The following is a 24,628-nucleotide window of genomic DNA, read 5'->3' on the forward strand; positions in this document are numbered from 1 at the left end:
TTACAGCTTCTTATCTTTTATTATTTGTAGTCATTTTTAGCCTGTTTGATAATCTCTGTTCATTTTAGTTGTTAGAGAGTTAGAGCCCCTCATTTCACTGAGAAAAACATCCATGATCTGCTTTTTATGGACAATGCATCTCTTTGTGCCCTGGTTAGCTCTCTACCATCAATGAACTATATGAACTATATGAACCGCAATACAACCCAGAAAAAAATAGCGAAACTCGAGAACAACATGGCACAACAATTAGTAGAACATTACAAAACAGTACTATCACTATTATGCACAATTATTTACAAGAATTCACAGCTAAAACCTCACTAAAATGCTGGCAAAAGTAATAAAAATCTTCCATATCTCTCTCACCGACTGCCCTCTGCTGCTCTCTGCTCCACCCAATTCCATCCCCTCCCCCTCAGTCAATACAGGCCTCTACCATAATGTGTTAAACAGCATAAAAAGAAACTAATTTCAGTTTTCAGATGAACTTGGGACTTTGTCAATCGTGTGAACGGTTCAGGAGTTGCGGCAGTTTAAATGAATGCAAAAATGTGGCACTGGAGACAAAACCATCCATAAAGGGTTTTAACTCATCCTGCACTCATGATCCAAATTAATAATAATCTGATTAATTGATAATGCTAATAATTTCAGGGGTTCTAGTAGTGGGTCCAGTTCAGGTCGGGATTAATCCGAGCCCATTTCCTGTCTTATTACTGTTCGTGCATCATTGGAATCCTGCGATTTGGTTCCCTGGCTTCATCCTGTCATGATGTGATGGTTTAGTCCATTTCCACAGCAGGAAACCAACACATGTGAAGTGTAAAGTGTTTTCTCCCTGAGGCCACGTCCACTCATACTTTTCCATTAATACACTCAGCGTCAAATCCAGTCCTGCATTTAAACCAGATGGAAACCTGCGGGGCTGAAAAGTGAAGCCAATGCATTCGTATCAGAGTCTGCAGTTGCGTTAATGTCCACTGGGGGGTGGAGCCAAGAGAGAGTCAGTACCCATACACACCCATGACAAAACTAACAACTGTAGCAGAAATAAACAGCCTGGTTTTGGTCTCTACAGTCCATTTGTCCCCCTCTCAGTGACGACTGTACAGGGGGTGAATTTATAGCACACTCACTCATATATAATATATTAACCAACTAAACCAAAAAAAACCACAACAATTAATTCTGGGGTTTCTCAGCTATTCAGTGCAACTAAATAGGTCTTATTTAGACATTTAGATGTATGTGTTTAGGCCTGATTTATTATAATCTCTTAACTGTAGATAATAAAGTGCTGTAACTTCCTAAAAAAAGGTCACATATAAACATAAAAATCATTTGCAGGATGAAAACTTCTACATTAAAGACTGAGTTACACCTGCAAATACATTTTCAGTTCATTGTTTTCTCATTCTCCTTTGATGAAAATGTAAAATTCTGACACAAAATAAACCAGATCAAATTCTCCTTTTCCTGAATCCATTGATATTTGACAGCTGATACTATACAAATATTAAAAAAAATATTAAAAACTACAACTCTTCAAGGTCTCTGAGGGTTATGACAAAAACATTCTGCATTATTCAGAACATTCAGACTCTGGTTTATTGAATAAAACTTATATTTGTCCCCAACAGATAATAACCAGAAGAACTTAGCTGCGTTAGCTGATGTTAGCTTTACAATGAATTGAATTCTATGGTCTGTCTGCTAGCCCCTAATTAGCTCAAGTGTTTGTAGATAACTGTATGAGTTAACATTTATTAAGGATCTGAAATGACCTGATGGGGTTTATTACGACACTGGTAGAGAACGTGGGCTGGGGTTTATGATGACACCGTTGGTGGATGTGGGTGGGGTTTATTATGACACTGGTAGTGTACAAAGCGGGGTTTATTATGACACTGTTGGTGGATGTGGGTGGGGTTTATTATGATTCTGTGTTTATCCTAGTGCAGCATCAGCCTCATCGTTAATGTGTTAATATTCATAGATTATTTCTGCTTTCTAATTCTCTAAACTGCTCAAGTGAACAGAGACATTTTCATTCTAAAAGCTGCATCATTAAGACCAAGATGCTGCATTAAATTCGATTCCTTCGTGACTGAATCTGTTAAGTACATGTTTCTGTGATTTCCATCTGATTCTAATAGAGTTAAGTGTTCTGACTGATAACAGGAGGAACATTAATATAATTGTTTCATATCTATAAGCAAATAAATGAATCCACACACTGAAATGTACTCCTATTACTGCTGTAGATCTCATTGGAACTTTTAATTCCCCTCGCTTTCCTCAGATTCTGATGGTTCTGCATTTATGAGTGGGCATATTATGATGAACTATGGGAATAATAGCATGAACGCCACCATCCATCACATGTGCAGTTCCATTGTGCTTAGCGTCTGTGAGGCTAATTAGAAAGCACTCAGCACAACTCGGAGGGTGAGCGGAGGCGGAGCAGAAACAAAAGAAGCTGCCATTCACATCATTGTCAACGTCTAATGGCCGTCACTTAGATGGTCTCACACTGCGAGTCGGACCCATTACATGAAGCCCCGCTGGGTCCGGTCCACATGGGTCTGGTTCCAATGGACCCGTGAAATCATGTGGATTCAACACGCTCCAGTTTCATAATCAGGGTCCTTTATTGAAACTGTGATTCATTAGCAGAAGTGCTGATTAAGTCCATCTCCACAGAGGACTCGTTATTTCTATAGATGAGTAAAAACCTTTAGAAACATAAATTAACCTTCCAGTATCCAGATGAGCATATTATGCAAACTTTGTACTTCAAGTTATAAAAAGGTCGTGTTGTTCTTCACAATTTGTATTAAAAGGTGTTCATTTTTGCATGATTTTATTAATTCTGACCTCGCAACTAAAATCAGCACGTTGTAAACAATGGAAACTTACTACACTAACAACCTTCTCTGAAGTGAGTAAAAAATGCACAGACACATTTTAGGATTTAACATTTGACCTATCACAAAACATAATAATGCATATCCAGCAGTGTTGCTGTTCATCACTGACATATGCCAGACTGCAAAAATGAAAAAAAAAAAAAAAAGTAATCCAATTTTTATGTAATATATTGGAAAAAAAACAAAATGTGTTTGTGTTTTATACACGGCATTTAAGGGTTAAAACATGACAGTTATTGTATATTTGATATTTTTGTTTATGGCTCAAGTTGATGAAATACAAAATATATTTTTTTTAAAGTTAAAAACAAATTGTGTGAAAAAAAAATTGACATTACTACAGCACTGCGCAGATTAAGTGCTTTGGGTGATTAGAAGGACCTCTATGGGTGGAACACCAGAAGGTTAAACCAACCTGATGACAGATCCAATCAGAATCTACTGAGTTTTCCTGTGTTTTGTGAAGGTTTAGAGTGTGTGTGATGTGTGTGTTGTTGTATTTCTGCAACACTTTGTTCCAAATTATTCCCAAAATGAATCAAAATGAATGAGGGACAAATGAGGAGATCAGCCATCACCATCTATAATCAACAAATTTGTAAAATAAGGGTGTCTTCACACCTGAATTTCGTTCTGATTCAGGGAGTAATATAATACAATGTGTTACAGTGCTGCACATCACCTTGTTTCAGTTCATGTTCACACTGCTCCATGTCCACAACACCATGTAAACCGGTGGAAGCCACGTTCCTTCATGAGGCATTCTCTCTTCCTCTGTCCAAATTGCTCCTCCACTCATTTTCTCCACTTGCTTATCCAGCTATTTCTTTATTTTAAATGTTGTGACCACCAACTGGAAACCACTAAATTGCAAAATCCGAGGCCAAATCTGTGCTTTTGTCAAATTTTAAGCTTCATACCTTTTGAGTTGTTGCATATTTTTATGCTTTTTCTCTTTGTCATTGTTGTCAATTTGCTTCACCTTTTGTCATTTTAATCTCGTCTCACGTCTTAATGTCTTTTATAACTGCTTTGTCCTTTTTTGTGTCATTTTCTGTGTGTTGTGGAAGCTGTGAACCTCTGTCTGAATACTCCTGTGTAAAAGACGAACAGTGAAGTCAAACTGACCTCATGCGGCAGATGAAGGAACGTCGGGAACCCATGCACATCCTCATGGATGACTGCTGTCCCTCCTTCTTCACCGTCCCTGTCTTCAGGTCCAGGATCCGTCCTGTTGACATGAGACAAAACATATACCGATTTTTAAAGCCAGTTCAGACCAGATGAAACCACCAGTAGAACAGATTAACATTTATCAGATAAGACGGGACTCATGGGGTGGACATCTGTGTCCACCTCAGGGACACATATTAGACTGTCTCCATGACTGTCATGTGTGAATAAATTTTTTGTGTGATTTTAGATTCAGTGTGTTAATGCAGCATGTGAAATAAAAAGAATAACTGTAGTCACACAGGTGAGGTTGAGCTGAAAAAAATTATACCAAACAAGGCAACGTAAGCAAATGGCAAAATCAAAATTATTCAAAAACAACCCAAATTCACCCAGACCCCTAAGGACTACAAAACTGTTAAGATACAAAGAGAGACAAAACTGTGGAATCACCAGTGATCCAGTGGGAATGAAGGGGTTGATGATCAGGACACAGAAATCAGTGGAAAAAGCTGAAACTGTGGAGCTTTATGAACCACTTTCAGTCCAGAACGGTGTAAATGTACCAATGTTGTAATGGAACAGTTCTACCTGGTCTGGATCCATGTGTGACAGGAATATTATATTCCATTTTAAATAACTGATGTCAGTCTGTGTGATTTAAAGGCTGTGGATATGAAAGACTTCCCTTTGTTTCAGCATCAGATTATCAGATTGTGACTCATTTTTTAATCAGTCCTGTGAAGTGAAGGCGTCTGAGAGCAGATGGTTCAGTTTGACACGTTTCCTTCCAGTGGATTTGTCTGATTCTACTCCAGACACAAACATTCGACACTGAAATTAGCTGAGATTTTGGCTGACTGTGATGATGATGAGGGTAATGATGGACAAACAGATCGGACGGTTTAGTGATGTCTCTGGATTCAAAACTGTGAGATCCAAGACCAGTCCAGACCTGAGTACGACTGACTGTAACCTGAGCCCGTGGTGCACATGCGGGGCTGTTTTGTGGTTCCTGAGGTGGATTTATATGCAATGTCCAAACCACAGCCACACTCTTCATCGTCTCCTGGAACCTGAGCTGCTTTATAACTCATTTACCTTCTCGCAGCATCGAAGCCTTGTTGTTTTCTCACTTGTCAGGATGATGCACATGCTACTGCCCACCACAGGACGTGTTAACCCTCTGGTATCCCACCCAGAGAGGCCCCAACCCTAACCACCGAAAGAGCGTAGTCTACAAAGTCAGATTTTAGTTTTTTTTTTCCCAGTTTGTAACTTTTGTACATTTTTTTTGTAGATTTCATGAACTTGAGCCACAAACAAAAATATCAAATACTCAATAATGGTCATATTTTTAACCCTTTAAATGCCATATTTGTAATGGAAACAAACCATATCTTTTGATGCAAAATACACAAACCATTCTTTTTTTTCAATATACTAGTTTTCCTGGAGCATTTTTTACTATGTTGCTTAAAATCACCTTCACACCGTGATTACAACCAGTTAAACAAATACTCTAACACAAAAATTTAAAAAAATTTAGTCACCTGTGGAATGGACAGGACTGAAAAAACACCATCCAATCATTTTGAGCACCCAATTGAAATGATTGAATGGTGATATGTCTATCAAACTCGACTGGCATTCGCCCCCCCCCCCCCCCCCCCCCCCCCCACACACACACACACACACACACACACGTACCCTTCTTCATGCATAAATCGTGTGTTCTCAGAGGCATGGGGGGATGCCTGAAGAAAGGGGTTTGGACATTTGAATTGAGTATTTTCAAAAATGTAGCTTGCTTGAGGAGTTTTTCTAAGATCTCATACCCCACCTTTAATTTTTTATTTTGGCATATGTCAATGATTAAAAGCTACATTTGTTAATATGCGTTATTATTTTTTGTGCTAGGTCAAATGTTAAATGCTAAAATATGTCAGTGTACATTTTTTACAAACTTGGATGCAAGTGTAGGATTTTAAAAATCGCACAAACATGAACAACTTTAGAATTCTGACCTAATACAAGTTGTGAAAAATAACTTGACCATTTTTATCATGAAGCGCAAAGTGTGCACAATATGCTCACCCGGATACCAGAGTGTTAAAGTGGGTCGACTCATTCTTTCAGCACCAGTCAAGAGCCGCTGAAACCTATTAAACAGACCTGCCAGACTCCACCGACTGAAGTTTTAAAGTTTCATTAAACCCTCTTCCTGATCTTCGAGGTGTATGACAGCATCCGACTGATCAGAAACACCTCAGCTGCCGGGATGAGCCACGCATCAGCAGCAAAAATGGAAAACACATTCTTTTGAGCTGCATTCCTTTCCAGGCAGACTCATTTACATCTTGGAATCAGTAGATAATCTGTTAAATCAACCGTCGCAGCGTGAAGCCCCTCCCACTGATGGACAAATCCATCACTAGAGGCCTGTCAGTCTTAGAGCAGATCAGGTTTTATCCGAAGACTCTGACAGGGGAGATATGGAGAAAACTCAACAAATCTTCAACCAGTGACAGACGCAGAAAGCCTCAAGTTTCACTGATATATCCGTGAACCACAACCGAGTCCTCGTCTTTTATTTCCCCTCATATTCGCCTGTTCTGCTCAAACCTGCACAGATTTGCATTTGTGTAGAGTTTCCTCTTGCTTTGCGATTGTCAGATGTCAGCTGATCACAGATTGTCTATTGTCGGGTCTTTAGGGTCATGTCGACCTCAATCTCATCCTCCTTATTTTAGTTTACAGGTTTTTGGTTACAGGTTCAGAGGCAATGCAGGGCACAGCAAATCCAACCAAGACCACCACCATCCACCCTGCCATGCAATCAGGGCCCAAGACTCTTCCATGCCCAACTTGGCATCATCAGCCAAGTCAGATTTAAACATCATGGCGGCACCGGATGAACCAAAATTGGATATGAGTGGTGCTGATGATTTAAGTAATGAAATTGATAAATTATCAGTAAACAATCAACAATGACACTAATACTCTGATCATTATTGATCATGTAAAAAGTATAATCTGATCTGTTTTATCAGATAGCAGCAGGAATCTGATGAAAAATCAGATTAACACACCTGGATTTGTCTCCAATACTCAGATGTCTTCATACATGTATACCTGTTCCTGGTCCTAGTCCCAGTCCTAATTCTAATCCCAGTCCCAGTCCCTGTAGCCCATGTGTCCTTGTACTCTGTGGTCCAACTCATTCCATTTAAGTCTGAGGTAAAGGTGACGGCTGGTTTTTGATTCTCTGATACTAGAACCAGTCCAATCATCATTAGAAGATGTTGATCTGTTCCAGATGGACCAGGAACTCGAAGCGTCTGTGAAACGTGGACTGACTGGACCTGCACATGCACACATGGTCCTGACGCTGCTGTTTCAGAGGATAACCAGCCTGTCGCCAGTGATCAACACAGCACGTCTTTCATCATTCGCCCAAACATGTGAATCCGAGTTGGATGCTGCCGGTTTACATGGAAATGACGCTGAACGGATACAACTGTCTTTTTTTATAAATCACAGCTACTGGCAGGAGCTTTGTTTGTGCACAGACAGATGAATGTCCTCCACCAGGACTGTGTCGCAGTCGTCATTATTCTGCTTTTCCTGTTTGGAATCTCAGCGTGACAAGAAAATGTGTTTCTCATTGCGATGTAATAATAACCAGACTGAGCCCAGATATGGTTCTGTCACAGAACCAAAGTACCACAGTCTGTCCATCCATCAGTGGGACATTAACACGGCCCGGTTCTATGTGGACGATGGCCTAACCAACACCAAATGGACCAAGATGCACTTCTACGGCACTTTACTGCCTCCATGGTTCTGAGTGTTTTTCAGTGTTCAGGGTTCAACTAGAGGTGTACAGCGGTGTCAAACATATGGCCTGTGGACCAAAACTGGCACTCTGAGAGTCCAATCCCTCCCACGAGATAACCTTATGAAATGAATGAATGAAAGAATGAACAAAAATTAACAATGTTAAATTTATTTTAATTCAGGTTTCACATTCAGACCAATATGATCTGAAGTGGGTCAGAAAAGTAAAATACTGTCTTGCACTGGGATGCACTGATACCACTTTTTTCCAGACCAAGTACAAGTACAAGTACTTACATTTGATTACTTGCTGATACCGAGTACCAATATGAGTCCTTAATAATACCATTACAGTTCTTAGTTACTTTTGAAAATGTGCTTTATTGTCGTTGTCATTAGTCTGACTGGAACAAAGTGCTGCTACTGACATTTAATGCACTGGAATACGTGTTTCTCAATCAGTCCACCAGAGGGTGCCACTCTTAATTAACCATACTGGACAAATACCACGAAGAAGAGTAATGTTTTTTGAGAAAAAGAAGATACTCAACAATAACAAACATGGAGAGGACAGAGGAGGTAACACTAAAGTGGACACTAATGTTGATACTGATGAGGGTAGTTGTCATAAATATGTCAGCAGTTTTTCACTAACTCACACATTCGCTCTTTGAAAAGATCTGCTACCTCCATGATTCCCAGTGGTACTGGTCCGTCTTCTCCATCTGGGTACGCATCCGAAAGCACTCAGAAAACGGACAGAATTATGTACAGAATGTAGGCAGAGTGTCTTTAACGTAACTTTTTGTCTATTTTGAAAAATCTCTACACTGCTGACATTACTCCTCCGCCGAGTACCTACTGCACTTAACTGTGAACATCACGCTGCTGTAAAGTGGTATCGGTGTGTTTGTATCAGAGCACTTTTACGAGTACAAGTAGAAGTACACGCGCTCAGTATCCGACCGATACCCGATTCTGGTATCGGAATCGGTGTATCCCTAGTCTTAACCAATGAATGTAAAGAAGTGAAATTACATGGAACTGCTTACATCTACAAACTCTACTTTAAAAATGTGAATAATCTGAACAAATATGAACTACACTCCACTGTGATCTGTAAACTGTGATATACACGCGCAAACAATAAACTGAGGCATAATATAGTTCAAACTGCAGTTTTTTCTTGAGTAATTTCAGACTGTACATGTTATTCACTTTTTTTCAAGGATAGTTTGTAGATGGGCCTGGCCATGCGAAAGTGAACATCAGGGTCAAATTCTTTTTTCTCTAATTACTCAGCGTGAAAGACATTTATCTGTAGTTTCTAAACCTGTGTTTATTTAATTTGTACCTGAATTACAACTGGATATATAAAAAAATATGAGAGTACATTAAATTAAGAACAGTAAAGGTTGTATATGAATGTATACAGCATATATTCAGAAGGTAAATAGCAATGTGTAAATAAAAATGTTCAAAATATATGCCTGTGTGTAATTTTGTATTTCTTAATTATCAAATACTATAATGATTTTGAATGTTATTTATTATAAAAACAGCAGAAAGATGAATATTAAATATAGTAATGACACATGTTGCCAAAGACTGATAATTTTATCAGTATCTTAAAATCTTTTATTAATGTTATGGTGCATCACACTGAACAAATACCTCACTCCGTTACTTTTTGGGATTCTCACTACATTACCATGAATTAATGTCTTTTAAAACAAAAAAAAAAGATTTAAACCAGATTTACACATTGTCATATTGTAATTTTACTTGTTTCACTTTTAAACATAGAGGGAAGTTTATAGTTATTATTTATAGGTTATTATGTTCTTATTTTGCTGGTCTGATCCACTTTAGATCATATCGGTCTGAATGTGGAACCTGAACTTAAATGAGTTCAACACTCCTGATCTACATGAATACTGGTTCTGGATGTGGTTTCCTCCAAACTCCTTCAGATATTTTTTATAGAACATTGTTTTAATCATTTTCTCACACATTTGTTGACCAACTGGTGTTCCTCGGCCCATCTTTGGTCCTAAAGCACTAAACTTACATAGCTTTTGGACCAAATCCTGATTCAATCACCTTGTTCACTTCACATTATTTTAACTCATCTTAGTCCAAAATTGCTCCTGGATTTGATGAATAAATGAAGATTTACAGATGAAATGTTCATTCTATCAGCAGTGAAGTCAGTCAAACACACTTTAATGTCACTACTGTCTGTTTTAATTGTTGTTTTTCTCCGTTGTCTGCCATGTTTTCAATGTACTGATACAAATCTGGATGGATCCTCATCAATCATCTCAGTGGAACGAGTTCAGGTCCTGATCAGTCCTAAATCCTCCAGAGCCTCATCCATCTGATCCGATTTCAGCTTCTGATAAACATTACATGACATGACTTCATAACAGCCACCTGTCGCTGTCTACAAACGGCAGCCATTCCTCGCTGCTGCATTGTCCTCACCGTGGGTTCAGTTTCCATGGAACTGGACTGAACTCTGGGAAATGCCGCCTTGTTCTGAAGAACTGTGTGTTTTCATGGACATTCCTGTGTTTTTTTCAGGGGCCTCTGAGGTCAAACATGGAACCCCACAGCAACATGGGTTAGGGTTTACAACAGAACAACACTGCCCTCTGATGGCCACAAGGGGAACAGCTGACATTAATCGTGTTTGCAGTGAAGACGATGCAACAGAAACACTGTAATACATTTTATATCCACCAGGGGGCAGCAACCAACAATGTTGAACACCACTAATAAGACAAAGACTGAATGATGAACATGTTTAATTTAACCTTCCAGTACCTGGGTGAGCATATTATGCACACTTTGCTCTTTATGTTATAAAAGGTCATATTATTTTCACAATTTGTATTAGGTTAGAGTTCAGAGGTTGTTCATTTTTACAGGATTTTTAAATTCTGACCCAGCCACTAAAATCAGCACTCAAGAGAGCACAGACCTCCGCCAAGGCAGATCAGTAACCCCCCCCCCCAATCACCACCAAAATTTAATCATTTGTTCCTTGTGCCAATATCAACATTTCCTGAAACTTTCATCCAAATCCGTCCATGACTTTCTGAGTTATCTTGCACATGGCCAGACAAACAAACAAACCAACGCTGGCAAAAACATAACCTCCTTGGCAGAGGTAACAAGAGAAAATTACCATAATAACACAAAAAATAGGACCAGTGGCCCTGTAGCCTACCAGCACTTCCTATCTGTTAGATTGGGGGAATTTTTCAAAGTCACATCAAATCCATAATCAGATCCGGATCCAAATAATTTCACTAACTTTTGTTGACATCATCATAAAGAAGCTGTATACCAAGTTTGAAGTCAATCGGAATTGTAGTTTCGGAGAAGAAGACGAAATTTTTGTAACGGACGACAGACAACGACAAACGACAACAGACAACGACGACAGACGACGCCGGAGGCCGTATGACGACAACAGCTTACAGCCTATCAGCCTGTAAGCTAAAAACATGCACATTGGCACATTTTAGCATTTAACATTTGACTCCGTGCAAAAAATGTTGCATATTAACCAATTTTACTGTTAATCATTGACATATGCTAGGCTACAAAAAAAAAACAAAACACCCAAGTAATCATATTTTTATGTAGTGCATTTAAAAAAAAAAAAGTGGTTTTTGTTTGTTTACTTTACAAATATGGCATTTAAAGTCTTAAATATGACAGTTTTTGAGTATCTGATATTTTTATTTATGGCTCAAGTTGATGAATTACAAAAAAAAAAATTTAAAACGTAAAAAAAAAAAAACCAACCTTTTTGACTTTACTACTGCACTGTGTAGATTATGCACTTTTTCAGTTTTATATTTATTATCAGGATTGTAGACCATTAGAATATTTAGATGATTATTACTAGGAGCATTTTGGATACATTTATGTTGTATTACACCCAAAATACGACCTGATAAATACTGAATAAGTGCCATTATATCAGGTAAAAGTAAATCTGTAATTGCAAGATTATGGCTTTGGGAGTTGGCTTTCCAGTTCTAGATACAGACTTCTGGACTCAAAGACTCATTCCTCTGGGTTTCCATTTTATGATTTAAAGCTGCATATGACTTTCATCACCAATTTTTCATCAAATCTGTAAAACCCATAGCATAACAACATAGCCAAAGTATCACAAATCTGTAAGTCTTTCCATGATTACGCACCTGAATCTCTTCCCTCATGGTGAACAATTTTGAAGTGTACTCCACCATAAACACTCCATTTGTTTACAAACAGAGCTGATGGGTCACTTGGGCATTTTCGGAAATTTGTCGCGACATGCATTGTGGAAAACAGAGCTCTACGTAGCTGCAGTAGCAGCAACAACAGACATATTGACCGAGTGAAAGACTAAATTTAGAGGAAATTTTAATTTGGCAGTTGCTGTAATAATATTTCTAGGTTTTTCATGGTTAAAGCCTACATTTTGTCTGAAAATGGGGCAATTTTACTGTAATTTCTAAAAAGAAAAAAAAGGTAGTTTTGCAGTGAACACTTGTTTTTCCTTTAGACGGTGAATGTTGGTGGATGGACACACCTGCTTTATGTTCAGTTAATGGTATATTTTGCTTAAAATGTAACTTTTCCTTCGGTTTTCTCTGTTTTGATATAATAACCTTTGAATTTACTCTGAGTTTTAATGAACATCTACATGATCAGTGAATTAAATATAGAAAAATATATAATTTTCACTGAACAATGCAAAATAGAGAGGATAAGATTATAATAAACTGTAATAAGTCATTTAGTAAAGGTTATAGGTATTGATTCATTTGGACGTGGCCATGACAACAGTTCCAGGTCTTTAAGGGTTGACCTGTGTGTTCTCCTGGTTCTGGTCCTACCTGTCATGGAGTTCTCCGAGGTGCTGAGCTGTTCCCTCAGTTTGTCCACGTCGTCAGGATGGACCTGCTCGTACAAGGTGCTTCCGAACCACTCAGACTGAGGGTGGTTCAGCACCGGTGTCACCGAGTCCGACACGTAGATCACACGGCCCGTCTCCGCCGCCACCACGAACAGGAAGCCATCTGCCGCCTCCAGGATCAGATGCTTCAGCTCCTACAGACACAGAACACAAGTTGATTTCCTGAATGGACCGATACTCAGATCTGGACCAGAACCGGGTCTGATCTGACGTCAAACTGATCACCTGAATTAAACAAAACAGGCTGTGGTTTATATAATAAGGGCTGTTCTTCCTGAGGTGTCGCATTCAGACCTGTTCGGTGAGGAACGAGGGTTTGTAGGCGCCGTCTGTGGACGTGTTCCCGGTCCCCCTCATGGACTTCATGTGAGACACGGCCATGCGCAGGATGGTCAGCTTATCGGGCTTCCGGGCCAGAGCGCTGCAGGTGGGCACCATGTCCGACAGCTCCGTGATGTACTGCGTCATTTTGTTGCGTCGGCGTCGCTCAATCTCGCTGTGATTCTCTCTACAACAGAAACAGAGGCGTCAGAACCTGGAACCAGAGATGCTGCAGAACTGATACCACACTGACATGTTTCTGATTTACAATGATCCATATATTTTGGTCTGTTAAGATCCGTAAAACAGAGACTTTTGGAAATGATGACAGTGGTGCACCACTGCGTTCACACTGCAGGTCTTAAAGCTCAATTCAGATTTTTTTGCTCAAATCAGATTTTTTTTTTTGCGCGTTTGCTCAAATTCTACTGTAAATGTGATGCCATCAGACTCATGTGAACAGTCTACGTCCTGAAGTGACATCACATGCATCAAACTGGGTTTATGGAAGTAAATATGGATCTTTCTGGGTTCCTCCTTCTCCACAGAACTGTGGAGCAGAACAGAACTGTGACATGTCGAATTGCAATGATGCAAAAGTCAGACGAAATGATCAAATTACATTTACAAAAACAAGGAAAAATTAACAAAATTCTGAGAAAATAAGAAAAATTTGCCAAAAATTTACAAAATTATCAATATCTAAAAAAAAAATATATAAATTTTTTTCTTAAACATTTGTGAGTTTGTTCATTCTTAGCTAATTTATCACAAAATATATGAAAAACAAAAATGAACAAAATTATCATAAAATAAGAAAAAAATCTTCAGTTTTGGCTTATTTATCATACATTTAACAACAAACCAGCCAAAGATTAACAAAATTATCAATATAATGCAAATTTCAATATAATGCTAATTTGTTTCTTTTATCATAAGAAAAAACTGAATGAGCAAAATTATCAATGAAATGAAGAAAAATCACTGAAAAATGAACAAAATGATCATGAATTAAGATATTTTTGTTCATTTTTGGCTCATTTATCACAAACTAAAAGAAAAACTAGCAAAAATATGGCTCTTTCTGGTTCCCACCTCCTCTAGTGCAGAACTGTGACGTGTGGGTCACATTTCAATGATGTAAGAGTTGGATGAAATCATGACTGTTCAGACTGAAGTCACATTAAAAACATCAGATATGAATCAGATTTAGGACCAGATGTGAAAGTGGACTGGGTCTGATTTATTCTGTTTAGACCAGGGGTCAGCAACCCTGGTCCTAGAGAACCACTATCCTGCAAATTTTAGATGTATCCCTCTTCCAACACACCTGATTCAAATGATAAGCCTATCATCAAGCTCTGCAGAAGCCTGATAATGACCGTCAGGTGTGCTGGAAGAGGGAAACATAAAACATGCAGGATAGTGGCTCTGTAGGACCAGGGTTGCTGACCCTGGTTTAGACCATCATAAAATCATCAGACATGTGTCACATATGGGTAAAAAAAAAAAGTCAGATTTAGGTCTGTTTTGGCTACAGTGTGAATGTAACATGGATCTGATGGGTTTTCCACAGATCCACAGACTGAGGGATTTTAATGTTTCCATCATCTGAGTTCAACTATTAGACGTACATCTGTTCTTTTACTGCAGTATTAGTTGGATTCTTTCTGCGTTTTATGCACAGAGCAGATGTGGACGTTCATATATAGTAATGAAACAGCAGATTTTTCCGATGACCTGAAAACGTCCAACACCGTGGATAATTAACTCATACTGGTTACATTTTTTAACTGGACGTCTGTTGAACTCTAATCTAAGTCAGAGCGGTCCATCTGTAAATCCGGTCTCATTCATGAGCAGCTGAACTTTATCCATCGGCCACCGTCGGAGCCGATACCACCACATCTGTGTTCAGGTCCTAAAGGGGTGTGGACTACTGTGGTCTACTATGGTCTGATATAGTCTGTGGTCTACTGTGTTCTGATCTGGTCTGATGTGGTCTGGATCCTCTGAGGTCCTGGGGGGCTCGGCCTACCTGGCATATCTCTCCTTATCCCCACCAGGAACTTGATCATCATCATACCTGTGGAGGGAGAAGACACACATGTCACATCTGTCCAGATTAGTGGGCGTGGTCATGTGTTAACGCATGAGGAGGTGAGTCCATGTCTGATGGTGACAGATGGACAAACGTCAACGCCCAGACAGAGGCGAAGGGCAGTCAATGGCATGGACCCAAAATAAGAATGAAACAAAATAAACTGAGTTTGTTTCTGTTACGTCTCCTCATGTGCAGAAACACACCTTCCTGTCGCTGGCGTTTCTAAACAAAACGTCTACATTCATTTTATCCCATATCAAATAAATTTGTTTTTCAATTTCCACAAGAACTAAAAACCAGGAAATGATACAAACTTTAACTGCATGACTGATGAGGTTAAACTGCCTCTAATCAGACATTAAATCAGGTTCTCTCTGGTTATTTTTCTCTGTGTCCCTGAACTCATCAACCTTCCGGTATCCAGACGAGCATATTATGCACAATTAGTAAATCATGTTATAGAAGATCATATTATATTTCAGAATTTGTATTACAACAAAATTCAAAAGTTCATTTTTGCATGTTTTTCAAAATTCTGACCCAGCTGCTAAAATCAGCACATTATAAATAAAGGGAAAATACTACATGAGCACCCTTCTTCCAAGTGAGTAAAAAACACGCAGTGACACATTTTAGCACAAAAAATAATAATGCATATTAGCCAATGTTGCTGTTAATCACTGACATGTGCCAGGCTGCATACATCAAAAAATAAATTTTCATAGTTTTATGTAGTATATTGGAAAAAGTGTTTTGGTTTTTTTTGTTTTTTTGCATCAAAAAATTTGATTTATTTTTTTTTTTTACATTACAAACATGGCATTTAAAGAGTTAAAAATATGACAGCTATTGAGTAATTGGTGTTTATGTGTATAGCTCAAGTTGATGACAAAAGAAAAAAAAAGCTAAAAACAAACAAAATGAAAAAAAATTACGTGCTTTGTGGTTATGAAGGGCCTCTATGGGCGGATACCGGAGGGGTCATATATGATAATGTTGTTACATTTTGGCTAGTTTGTTTTTAAATTTATGATAAATGAGCCAAAACTGAACAAAATGTTTTTAATTTCTGATAATTTGGTTACTTTTTGGCTGATTTCTCTCATAATTTATGATAAATGAGCAGGATATCGGAGGGTTAATCAAGTCTGTACATTAACCAGCACCGCCTCTTTAAACTTTAGTGAAAATCTTACTTTTACAACCACATCAGCTGATTAAATACTGTCCAGGTTCAACCCCCAGTATCTGATCAGTCAGTATCAATGTCAGATTGGTGCATCTTTGTTTTCCACATTTAACGTCTGATGCTTTACAGTCTAAGTCCAGGTCAGCAGCAGCAAACTTTGGGACAGAGCGTCTACAGTCCATCTAAAGCCTGCAGTTCCTGGTGTGCTCAGCAGAGGGCAGCAGCTCCTCCTCCTCCTTTAACTGTACTGACATCCTCCACTGTGTGGAGACAGAGACGACAGAAACTGAGGCAAATTAAAAGTGAGAGGAGCTGAGATGTGGAGGCCGAGTCGGGTCGCTGGTGATAAAACAGAAACAGAAACTGAAACAGAAACTGAAACAAACAGCGCTGTGTTTGATGGAGAGAAATAAAAGTGTGTCATGAAGTCTGCTGACGACAGTCGATACTGCCGACAGGAATCTGCAGGTTCTCCCAGAAAACGACAATCACCCATGATTCAAAGAGGACAGGAAATATATGACAATCTGTACATTTACAGAGGTGGGACGTACAAACACTACACTGCATGTTTGGACTTTAGAGGTTTCTTTTCCTTAGAAATATGTGGACTTTCTACTCTTCATGTTTTCCAAACTGTCCTTATTTTTAATGCATATGAGGAGAATTATCCACCATTTTTATTTTACATAATCGTCCATGTGCTTTCAACCTAAATGAATGAAACAAAAACACACAGAAAATACAACTTCCATCTGTGAACATCACAGAAATGCAAAAAAATGAAAACAAAGTAAAGCTTTAACCCTCCGGTATACCGCCCAGAGGTCCTTCTAAACACCAACAGCACATAATCTGCACAGTGTTGTAGTGATGTCAAAATATTTTTCATACAGTTTGTTTTAAACATTTTTTTTGTATTTCATCAACTTGAGCCATAAACAAAAATACCAAATACTGAATAACTCATATTTTTATCCCTTTAAATGCCATGCTTGGAATGTAAATAAACCATATTTTTTTCAATATTCCACATAAAATTGGATTTCTTATTTTATTTTTGCAGCTGACATTGGTTAATATGCATTATTATTTTTTGTACTAGGTCAAATGTTAAATGCTAAAATGTGTCAATGTGTACTGTTTACTCACTTCAGAGAAGGGTGTTAGTGTAGTAATTAAGCAGTTCCTGTCGTGTTTTGTTTTTGTGCAGGTGTATAGAGGTGTAAAAGATCAGGATGTAACACTGTGTAAAACACTGTAACACACTGATAAACTGACAAAGAAACGAAGAACAGAACTGATATTTAATCACATGATCCATAAAAGACATCATGTGGTTTTATCCTGTAATACAGTGTTAAAATATGCATTTTTTACTCACTTCAGAGAAGAGTGCTTGTGTAGTAATTTTCCTTTGTTTACAATGTGCTGATTTAGTAGCTGGGTCAAAATTTTAAAAATCATGCAAAAATGAACAACTTTTGAATTCTGACCCAATACAAATGGTGAAAATAATGACTTTTTATAACATGAAGTGCAAAGTGTGTATAATAGTCGCACCCAGACACTGGAAGGTTAAAGTAACATAATAGATAAAAAACAAGAAAATAAACAACCTAAAAGCTGCAACAAGAAACTAATTAAAGACTATTTTTCCTGCAGTAAAGTTCTTCTGATGTAAACGAAGCTCATGTACACTTTCCACCTCTGTAAATTTCTCGTCTAATTTCTAGGCCGTTTCTTTCTTCGGCTCAACCTGCAGATTCCCTGAAACAGGTTCAGTGGGATCTATGTGAACTGGTCTCAAACCTGCCACAGATACAGCCGCTTCGGGTTTTCTCACCTTGAAAATTTGCTAGGTCCTTCCCCGTCCTCGTCGTCAAAGTCCATTCTGAGAAAAACACAGGAAACATAGTGAGTATTTGAGTCAGAGACGAGGACTGTTCTGCAAAACAAACACTGGGTTGACTGGCCAGAGTAGAACTTTTCAGACGTCGGAACGAGACACTGACTCTTTTTAGAAATGAGTCGTCTGTGATGAATCACAAAGTAAAGGTGATGGTCATGTTCAGGTCTGATGGAAGGACAAATCTGATTGACACATACCAGAGATTTGGTTTCAATGCTTTGAATCCAAAAATAAATTGGATATGGAGATAAATCTAAAAATATGCAGTCTATACACAGCCTGACAAAAAAAGTCCTCACCTGGATTTAACTAAACAGACATGATAATAACTGTGATGATTAATATGTTTCAGTTCTTTAAAAAAAATTTTATGATGCATGAGGAGCTTCTCATTTCTGAAACAACCATCAGATTGTAGAAACAGAAAGACTGGACTGTGTTGCAATGGTCTGATGAGTCCAGATTAACCCCATTCAGAGTGATGGAAGCATCTAAACTGAACTAAAACCAGCAAAATAGAAAATAACACTAAACTGAAAATATGATTAACCCCCATGAGACCCAGGAAATGTCACAAAAGTACACGCTTTGGCTATTTTCTTTTTTAATTAAATAATTGTCTATATTGGAAGCATCATGATGCAACAGTTTTTTCAGATGCATTTTTGAAAAGTTTTATGGAATGTCCTATGCGGTGGACAATTTTTTTGTTTATTTTTTGTGTAAAGCTGTGAAACACTTGCCTACAAAGGTTGACAGAAAACCCATAGGAGGTTAAAAGACACTAAAATTTGGTAAAACAAGTCTAAAATATTGTAAAACCAAACAATCTGAAGGTTAAACCAATCTCAAAGTTGGTTAAACTAGGCTAAAACTGAACTAAAAAGGTGGATAAAATTATCTAAAAGATAATAAACCAAACTGAAAGACACAAAACCCAAATAAAGGATGGTTAAACTAGACTAAATTATTATACGATCAAACTGAGAGATGGTTTAAACAAACTACAAATTGGTACTAAAAGAACATGGACATGAATAAATGTTGTGTCGTGCGCTGTGATCAAAGCTAAAGGCTGAATGTAACAGTGAGACTGTTTTTGACCAGGCAATGTAAAGGTCATATTTGGATTTTTTTTTACTTCTGCTAAACAGCTAAAACACTAAAAACAGCAGATTTACAGGAAGAGCTGCAGTGAAACCAGACTTTTTTCAGCCTCAGCGCTCCCAGAAAGAGCCTGAAGGGACTGAATAATGACCTAAACCCTCCTCACCCCTTTGGCCGCCGCCCCATCCCCCACGCCGCCCCATCGACCCGTGTTGGGATCCTCTACCTGATGACTTTATTCGCCATGCCTGGATGCGTGAACACCACAGGGGATGATTCTGTGTCTGTTGTTGGGATCTTCTTACGCTACAGCTGAATAAATAAATAAAGCGGCGTCTGGATTATTTATTCATGTTTACGTTTCCTACGGCCTGTGTACGGGTTAAACGCACCGTCTGGGCCCCAGAGGATTCGATTGACAACGCACTCAAGTCATGTACAACCTCCTCCAGATACACAACACAGCACAAGCCCGCTGCATAAACGCACATCTGAAAATACCATTAACATGTCAAACAGGCTTCACAGTTTAGATCAGATGGACTGAACGACCCCATGGACTCATGGTTTAAAAACCTCCAATCACTGACAGAGGAAAGTGAAGCAGAGAGCAGCAGAGAGCAGTCAGTGAGAGAGACATGGAAGAGTTGATTTACTTTTAGCAGTGTTTTAATTAGGTTTTAGCTGTGTTTTTGCTCCAGGTCGACCAATATGGTTTTTTCTAAGACCGATGCTGATTTTTTTTTTTTAATTTGGTCAGCCAATGGCCCGACATCTAAAGCCGACTTTTGAGGCTGATATTTAAGGCCAATTTTTCGTTTTAAAGCACATTGACCGTAAAATACAATTGAAACACTCAGATAATTAAGATTTTTACGCAGCAAAATAAATGAAATTATTAATACACGTACACATAGTACTCTTTTAACATTTATTGAACTTCAAGTGCTGCCGACTCAGGTGCCTGATCAAATATCAGCTTTCAAAAAAAAAAAAAAAAAAAAAATTAAGGCCGATATTGAAAAAAATCAATATATCAGGCCGGCCGGTCTACCTCTAGTTTTGTGGTAAATTCTTCTAAACAACTGTATGTAATAGTAATAGTGCTGTTTCGGAGTGTTCTACCAGTGTCTTTTGCCATGTTTTTGTCACCATTCGCTGTTTTTTTCACTGTTTTTATCTGTATTTTTGCAGTTTGTATAGTTCACTGATAGTTGTATTTCAGCTGTAAATATTATAAAAATTTATGTAAATTTATATACATGTACATATATATGCAGAGAGCTAGCCAGGGAAGAAAGAGATGCACCGTCTGTAATATAAATAAATCATGGATTTTTTTGTCAGTGAAATGAGGGGGTCTGTCTACAACTAAAATGGACACAGACTATCACACAGGCTAAAAATGACTCGAAATAACTACATATAAGAAGTTATAACATGGACACAGAATGACCTAAACGAACTAAAATGTTTGAGCAAATGTAAAATAGTTGGCAGTTTATTACAGTTGGTTTTCATCATAAATATGATAAAAATTCAAGTCCATATTTTACATTTTTTACTGTAACTCACTAATCATTTATTACATACAAAAATGATAATTAATGGCCAGATATTGATAGTTAAGTTCTTCCTGAAAAAAAGGTGGAAAATAATTGGTAAAAATACATTTTCTGACACAACCTAAATAAATCTAGGCTGCCTGTTATAATGGTAGTCCTTTATAGGGTAAAGTCAGATACACTAAATCGTCCACCCATAGCCTGTTCTGTTTGAGCTGTGGATGGAAAACCTGTGGAGGAAAAGTGGATTATGTAACAGAAGAGTAAAAGTAGAAGTAGGAGGCTGTTGGTTGATGGTTTTGGAAACCTCCTCCACAGGACAAACACAAGCCTTTAATCCTCCTCCAACTACAGAGGATAGAAACTAAAAGGTCCAATCACAGCATAAACAGTAAAAGTTCAGGACGTTTCATCAGATGCAGATTCATGATGAACATCTATATCATCCTGGCAATGACTGGAACAAAAAAAACACAACTTTAGAACCGAGAGTGTTTCCTCAAATAAAAACTAGGAGTAAATTACAAATAAAGGGCATTAAAAAAACAAAAATATATAATGATGTAATGCTTATTGTTGTTCTAGATCAGGGGTGTCAAACTCATTTTAGTTCAGGTTCCACATTCAGACCAATATGATCTAAAGTGAGTCAGACCAGTAAGATAATAACACAAAAACCTATAAATACTGACTAACATAAGGTTTTCTCAATGTTTTAGAGTGAAACAAATAAAATTACATTACAAAAAATTTTACATTTACAAACTGCCCTTTAAAAAATGTGAATAACATGAACAACCTGAAATTTCTTAAGAAAAATAAGTGTAATTTTAACATCATGCCTCAGTTAATTATTTACACATGTACATTACAACTTACAGATCACAGTGGATCTACAAATATAAAAAATATTTAGTAACAAACAGAATATCAGTAAAATTACACTTACTTCTCCTTAGACATTTCAGGTTGTTAATATTTGTTCCCTTTTTGGTTTAAATGTAAATGTAAATATTTCAATTAATTTTCCTTTGATACACTAAAATAAAGAGAAATGTGTGTAGTTGTCTTTATTTATAGGTTATTATGTTAATATTTTACTGGTCTGATCCACTTTAGATCATATTGGTCTGAACATGGAACATGAACTAAAATGATTTTAACATCACTGATTGTTAATATCTTTAGTGTCATTTTAGCATTTCACTAATTAATGCCATAGGAGGGATTGGACCCTTTGGTGGCTGGTTTTGGCCCACAGGCTTTATGTTTGACATCCCTGGTCTAGATCATCATCCCAATAATGATCCCAACAAAAACCATGTTTAGAAGGGGTTTATTACTGCAACACAAGTCTTTTATTGAAAATGAAAGAGTTAATAGTATTAAAACCACAAAATGATGTTTTATTGTAAATACGTTTATACTAGTTAAACAGAGAACATTAAAACTACAGTTGTGACTGATAGAAGCCTCCCGGTTTCAAATCAAAGAAATAAAGACAAAGAAAGTAATAGATGTAAAAATGTGACTGTAAAACTAGCAAACCTTCAGGAAATAAAAACCAGTGGACTGAACACAGAAACAGAGGAAACACATCCTTACTGGTTCCAACAGAACTGATGCCTGTACATGTGTGAGTTGTATCAGCAGATACTCTGAGACTCACCCTCCTGATCTCCTCTTGCCTCCCCGGCCTGGAACAGTACCACCCATCCTCACCTGCCCGGCGCCGACGCCCCCTGGCATCGCCACCGTCCCCGGCAACTCACTGGCCATCTCTGAAACACAACGGGTCGACATGGAAACCGTTAAAATACAAGATGTTCACTGAGCCCGTTAAAATACAGGACAGAACCCGTTAAAATAAAGGATGCTATAGGGAACTCATGAAAATACAGGATGTTCACGGAACCCGTTAAAATACAAGATATTACAGAGAACCTGTTAAAATACAGCACGTCACACGGTGGGTCCAGGTTTAAACTTCCGGTATCAGGGCGAGCGTATTATGCACACTTTGCACTTTATGTTATAAAAGGTCATTATTTTTCAGTTTGTAATAGGAGAGAAGTCAAAAGTTGTTTATTTTGCATGATTTGTAAAATTCTGACTCAGCCACTAAAATCAGTACATTGTAAACGATGGAAAATTACTACACAAACACGCTTCTCTTGAGTGAGTAAAAAAGACAAATTGACATATTTTAGCATTAAACATTTGACCTAGCACAAAAAAATAATACTGCATATTAACCAATGTTGCTGTTAATCATTGACATATGTCAGGCTGCAAATATCAAAAATAAGTAATTCAATTTTTATGTAGTATATTAAAAAAAACTTCTTTTTTTTTTGCATCAAAAATGTGGTTTGTTTACATTACAAACATGGCATTTACAGGGTTATTGAGTATTTGGTATTTCTCTTCATGGCTCAAGTTGATGAAATATTAAAGAAATGCCCAAAAAATTTAAAACAAACTATGAAAAAACTGTTGACATTACTACAGCCCTGCGTAGATTAGGTGCTTTTTAGTGATTAGGGTTAGGGCCTCTCTGGGTGGGACAATGGAGGGTTAATCTGGTGCAGACAAACATAAGGATGGACCCGGAGAACCAGGGTTAGTCCTGATACTGGCAACGTCCTCGGCTTTATATGAGAAGTACTGAAATATAGAAATTTAGTTAAGGCTGGGAATTAATCAAAGCCTAAATCTATAGTATAAATAATTTGCACAAAAAACATGCTGAAGCAGATGAACAAACGCATCCAAAACTGCACTGCAAAAGCACTTGAACACAACATACTTGTGATTTTAAATTCAAAGTGTAAAGAATCATCTTCTCAATAGCACCTGAAGGCAGCGTTTGTCCCAGTCAGTGAAGAGTTGATAAGTCCAGGTCTGATGACTGAAGCCTGAAGGCCTGTTAGCATTAGCATTAGCATCAAAACACTGAGCTGTGATTCTGTAACGGATCCATTCAATGTGAAACTTTTATTACAGCTGAATTATACCCCTCCTCATATCTACTCCTCCATTCTCATATTTACTCCTCTCTCCTCCTCCATCCTTCAGCTTCATTCACTCAATCGGCCTAATTCAACAGATCGAAACAGCCAACCTTCCATCCCTTAATATTTGAGTGTTTCTCTTCATCGTCCTGTACAAACATGGACTCATCATTCATTCATGGAGTGGGTCTGAGACACACAGCTCCAAACCAATGCAATCTAATGATAACTCATTCATCCAGAACAACACATGCGCAACAATACACAACAACGCACAGAGCGACACAAGTAGAACATCAGGACATCATCCACAATACGACCTGGACCGGGTCTGTCCCAGATGTGAAAACAATATGTGGGTTATTCACATTTAAGTGAATAAAAACTGGGGAGAGTTTGGATGTTTGACAATGTATCATGCTCAAATGCATGACCAAACAGCATTATGTTTAATGACAGCACTAAAAAACAGGATTTTAGACATGT

The 24,628-nt window shown here is 37.9% G+C and overlaps 1 protein-coding gene and 1 long non-coding RNA gene across 4 annotated transcripts in view; both read right to left on the minus strand.

Annotated features, from left to right (window-relative positions):
• arnt2 (aryl-hydrocarbon receptor nuclear translocator 2) overlaps positions 1–24,628 on the minus strand; it is an 88,471-nt gene that overhangs the window by 56,037 nt on the left and 7,806 nt on the right. For 2 of the 3 annotated variants that reach the window (XM_030127456.1, XM_030127470.1), the window contains exons 2-7: positions 22,798–22,909; positions 18,391–18,438; positions 15,290–15,337; positions 13,225–13,438; positions 12,851–13,064; positions 4,062–4,164 (exon numbers count right to left, since the gene is read on the minus strand). In XM_030127456.1, coding sequence (XP_029983316.1) covers positions 4,062–4,164; positions 12,851–13,064; positions 13,225–13,438; positions 15,290–15,337; positions 18,391–18,438; positions 22,798–22,909 — 739 coding nt within the window. The remainder of the gene's footprint in view (positions 1–4,061; positions 4,165–12,850; positions 13,065–13,224; positions 13,439–15,289; positions 15,338–18,390; positions 18,439–22,797; positions 22,910–24,628) is intronic. The other variant, XM_030127461.1, reaches the window with a different exon arrangement.
• Positions 4,736–12,428, minus strand: LOC115414260 (uncharacterized). The gene is made up of 3 exons (XR_003934594.1): positions 12,346–12,428; positions 6,324–6,326; positions 4,736–4,746 (listed from the first exon to the last, which is right to left on the minus strand). It is a non-coding gene; the product is annotated as an uncharacterized LOC115414260 (long non-coding RNA).

The sequence above is a fragment of the Sphaeramia orbicularis genome, chromosome 3 (assembly GCF_902148855.1).
Source record: "Sphaeramia orbicularis chromosome 3, fSphaOr1.1, whole genome shotgun sequence".
Taxonomy (NCBI): domain Eukaryota; kingdom Metazoa; phylum Chordata; class Actinopteri; order Kurtiformes; family Apogonidae; genus Sphaeramia; species Sphaeramia orbicularis.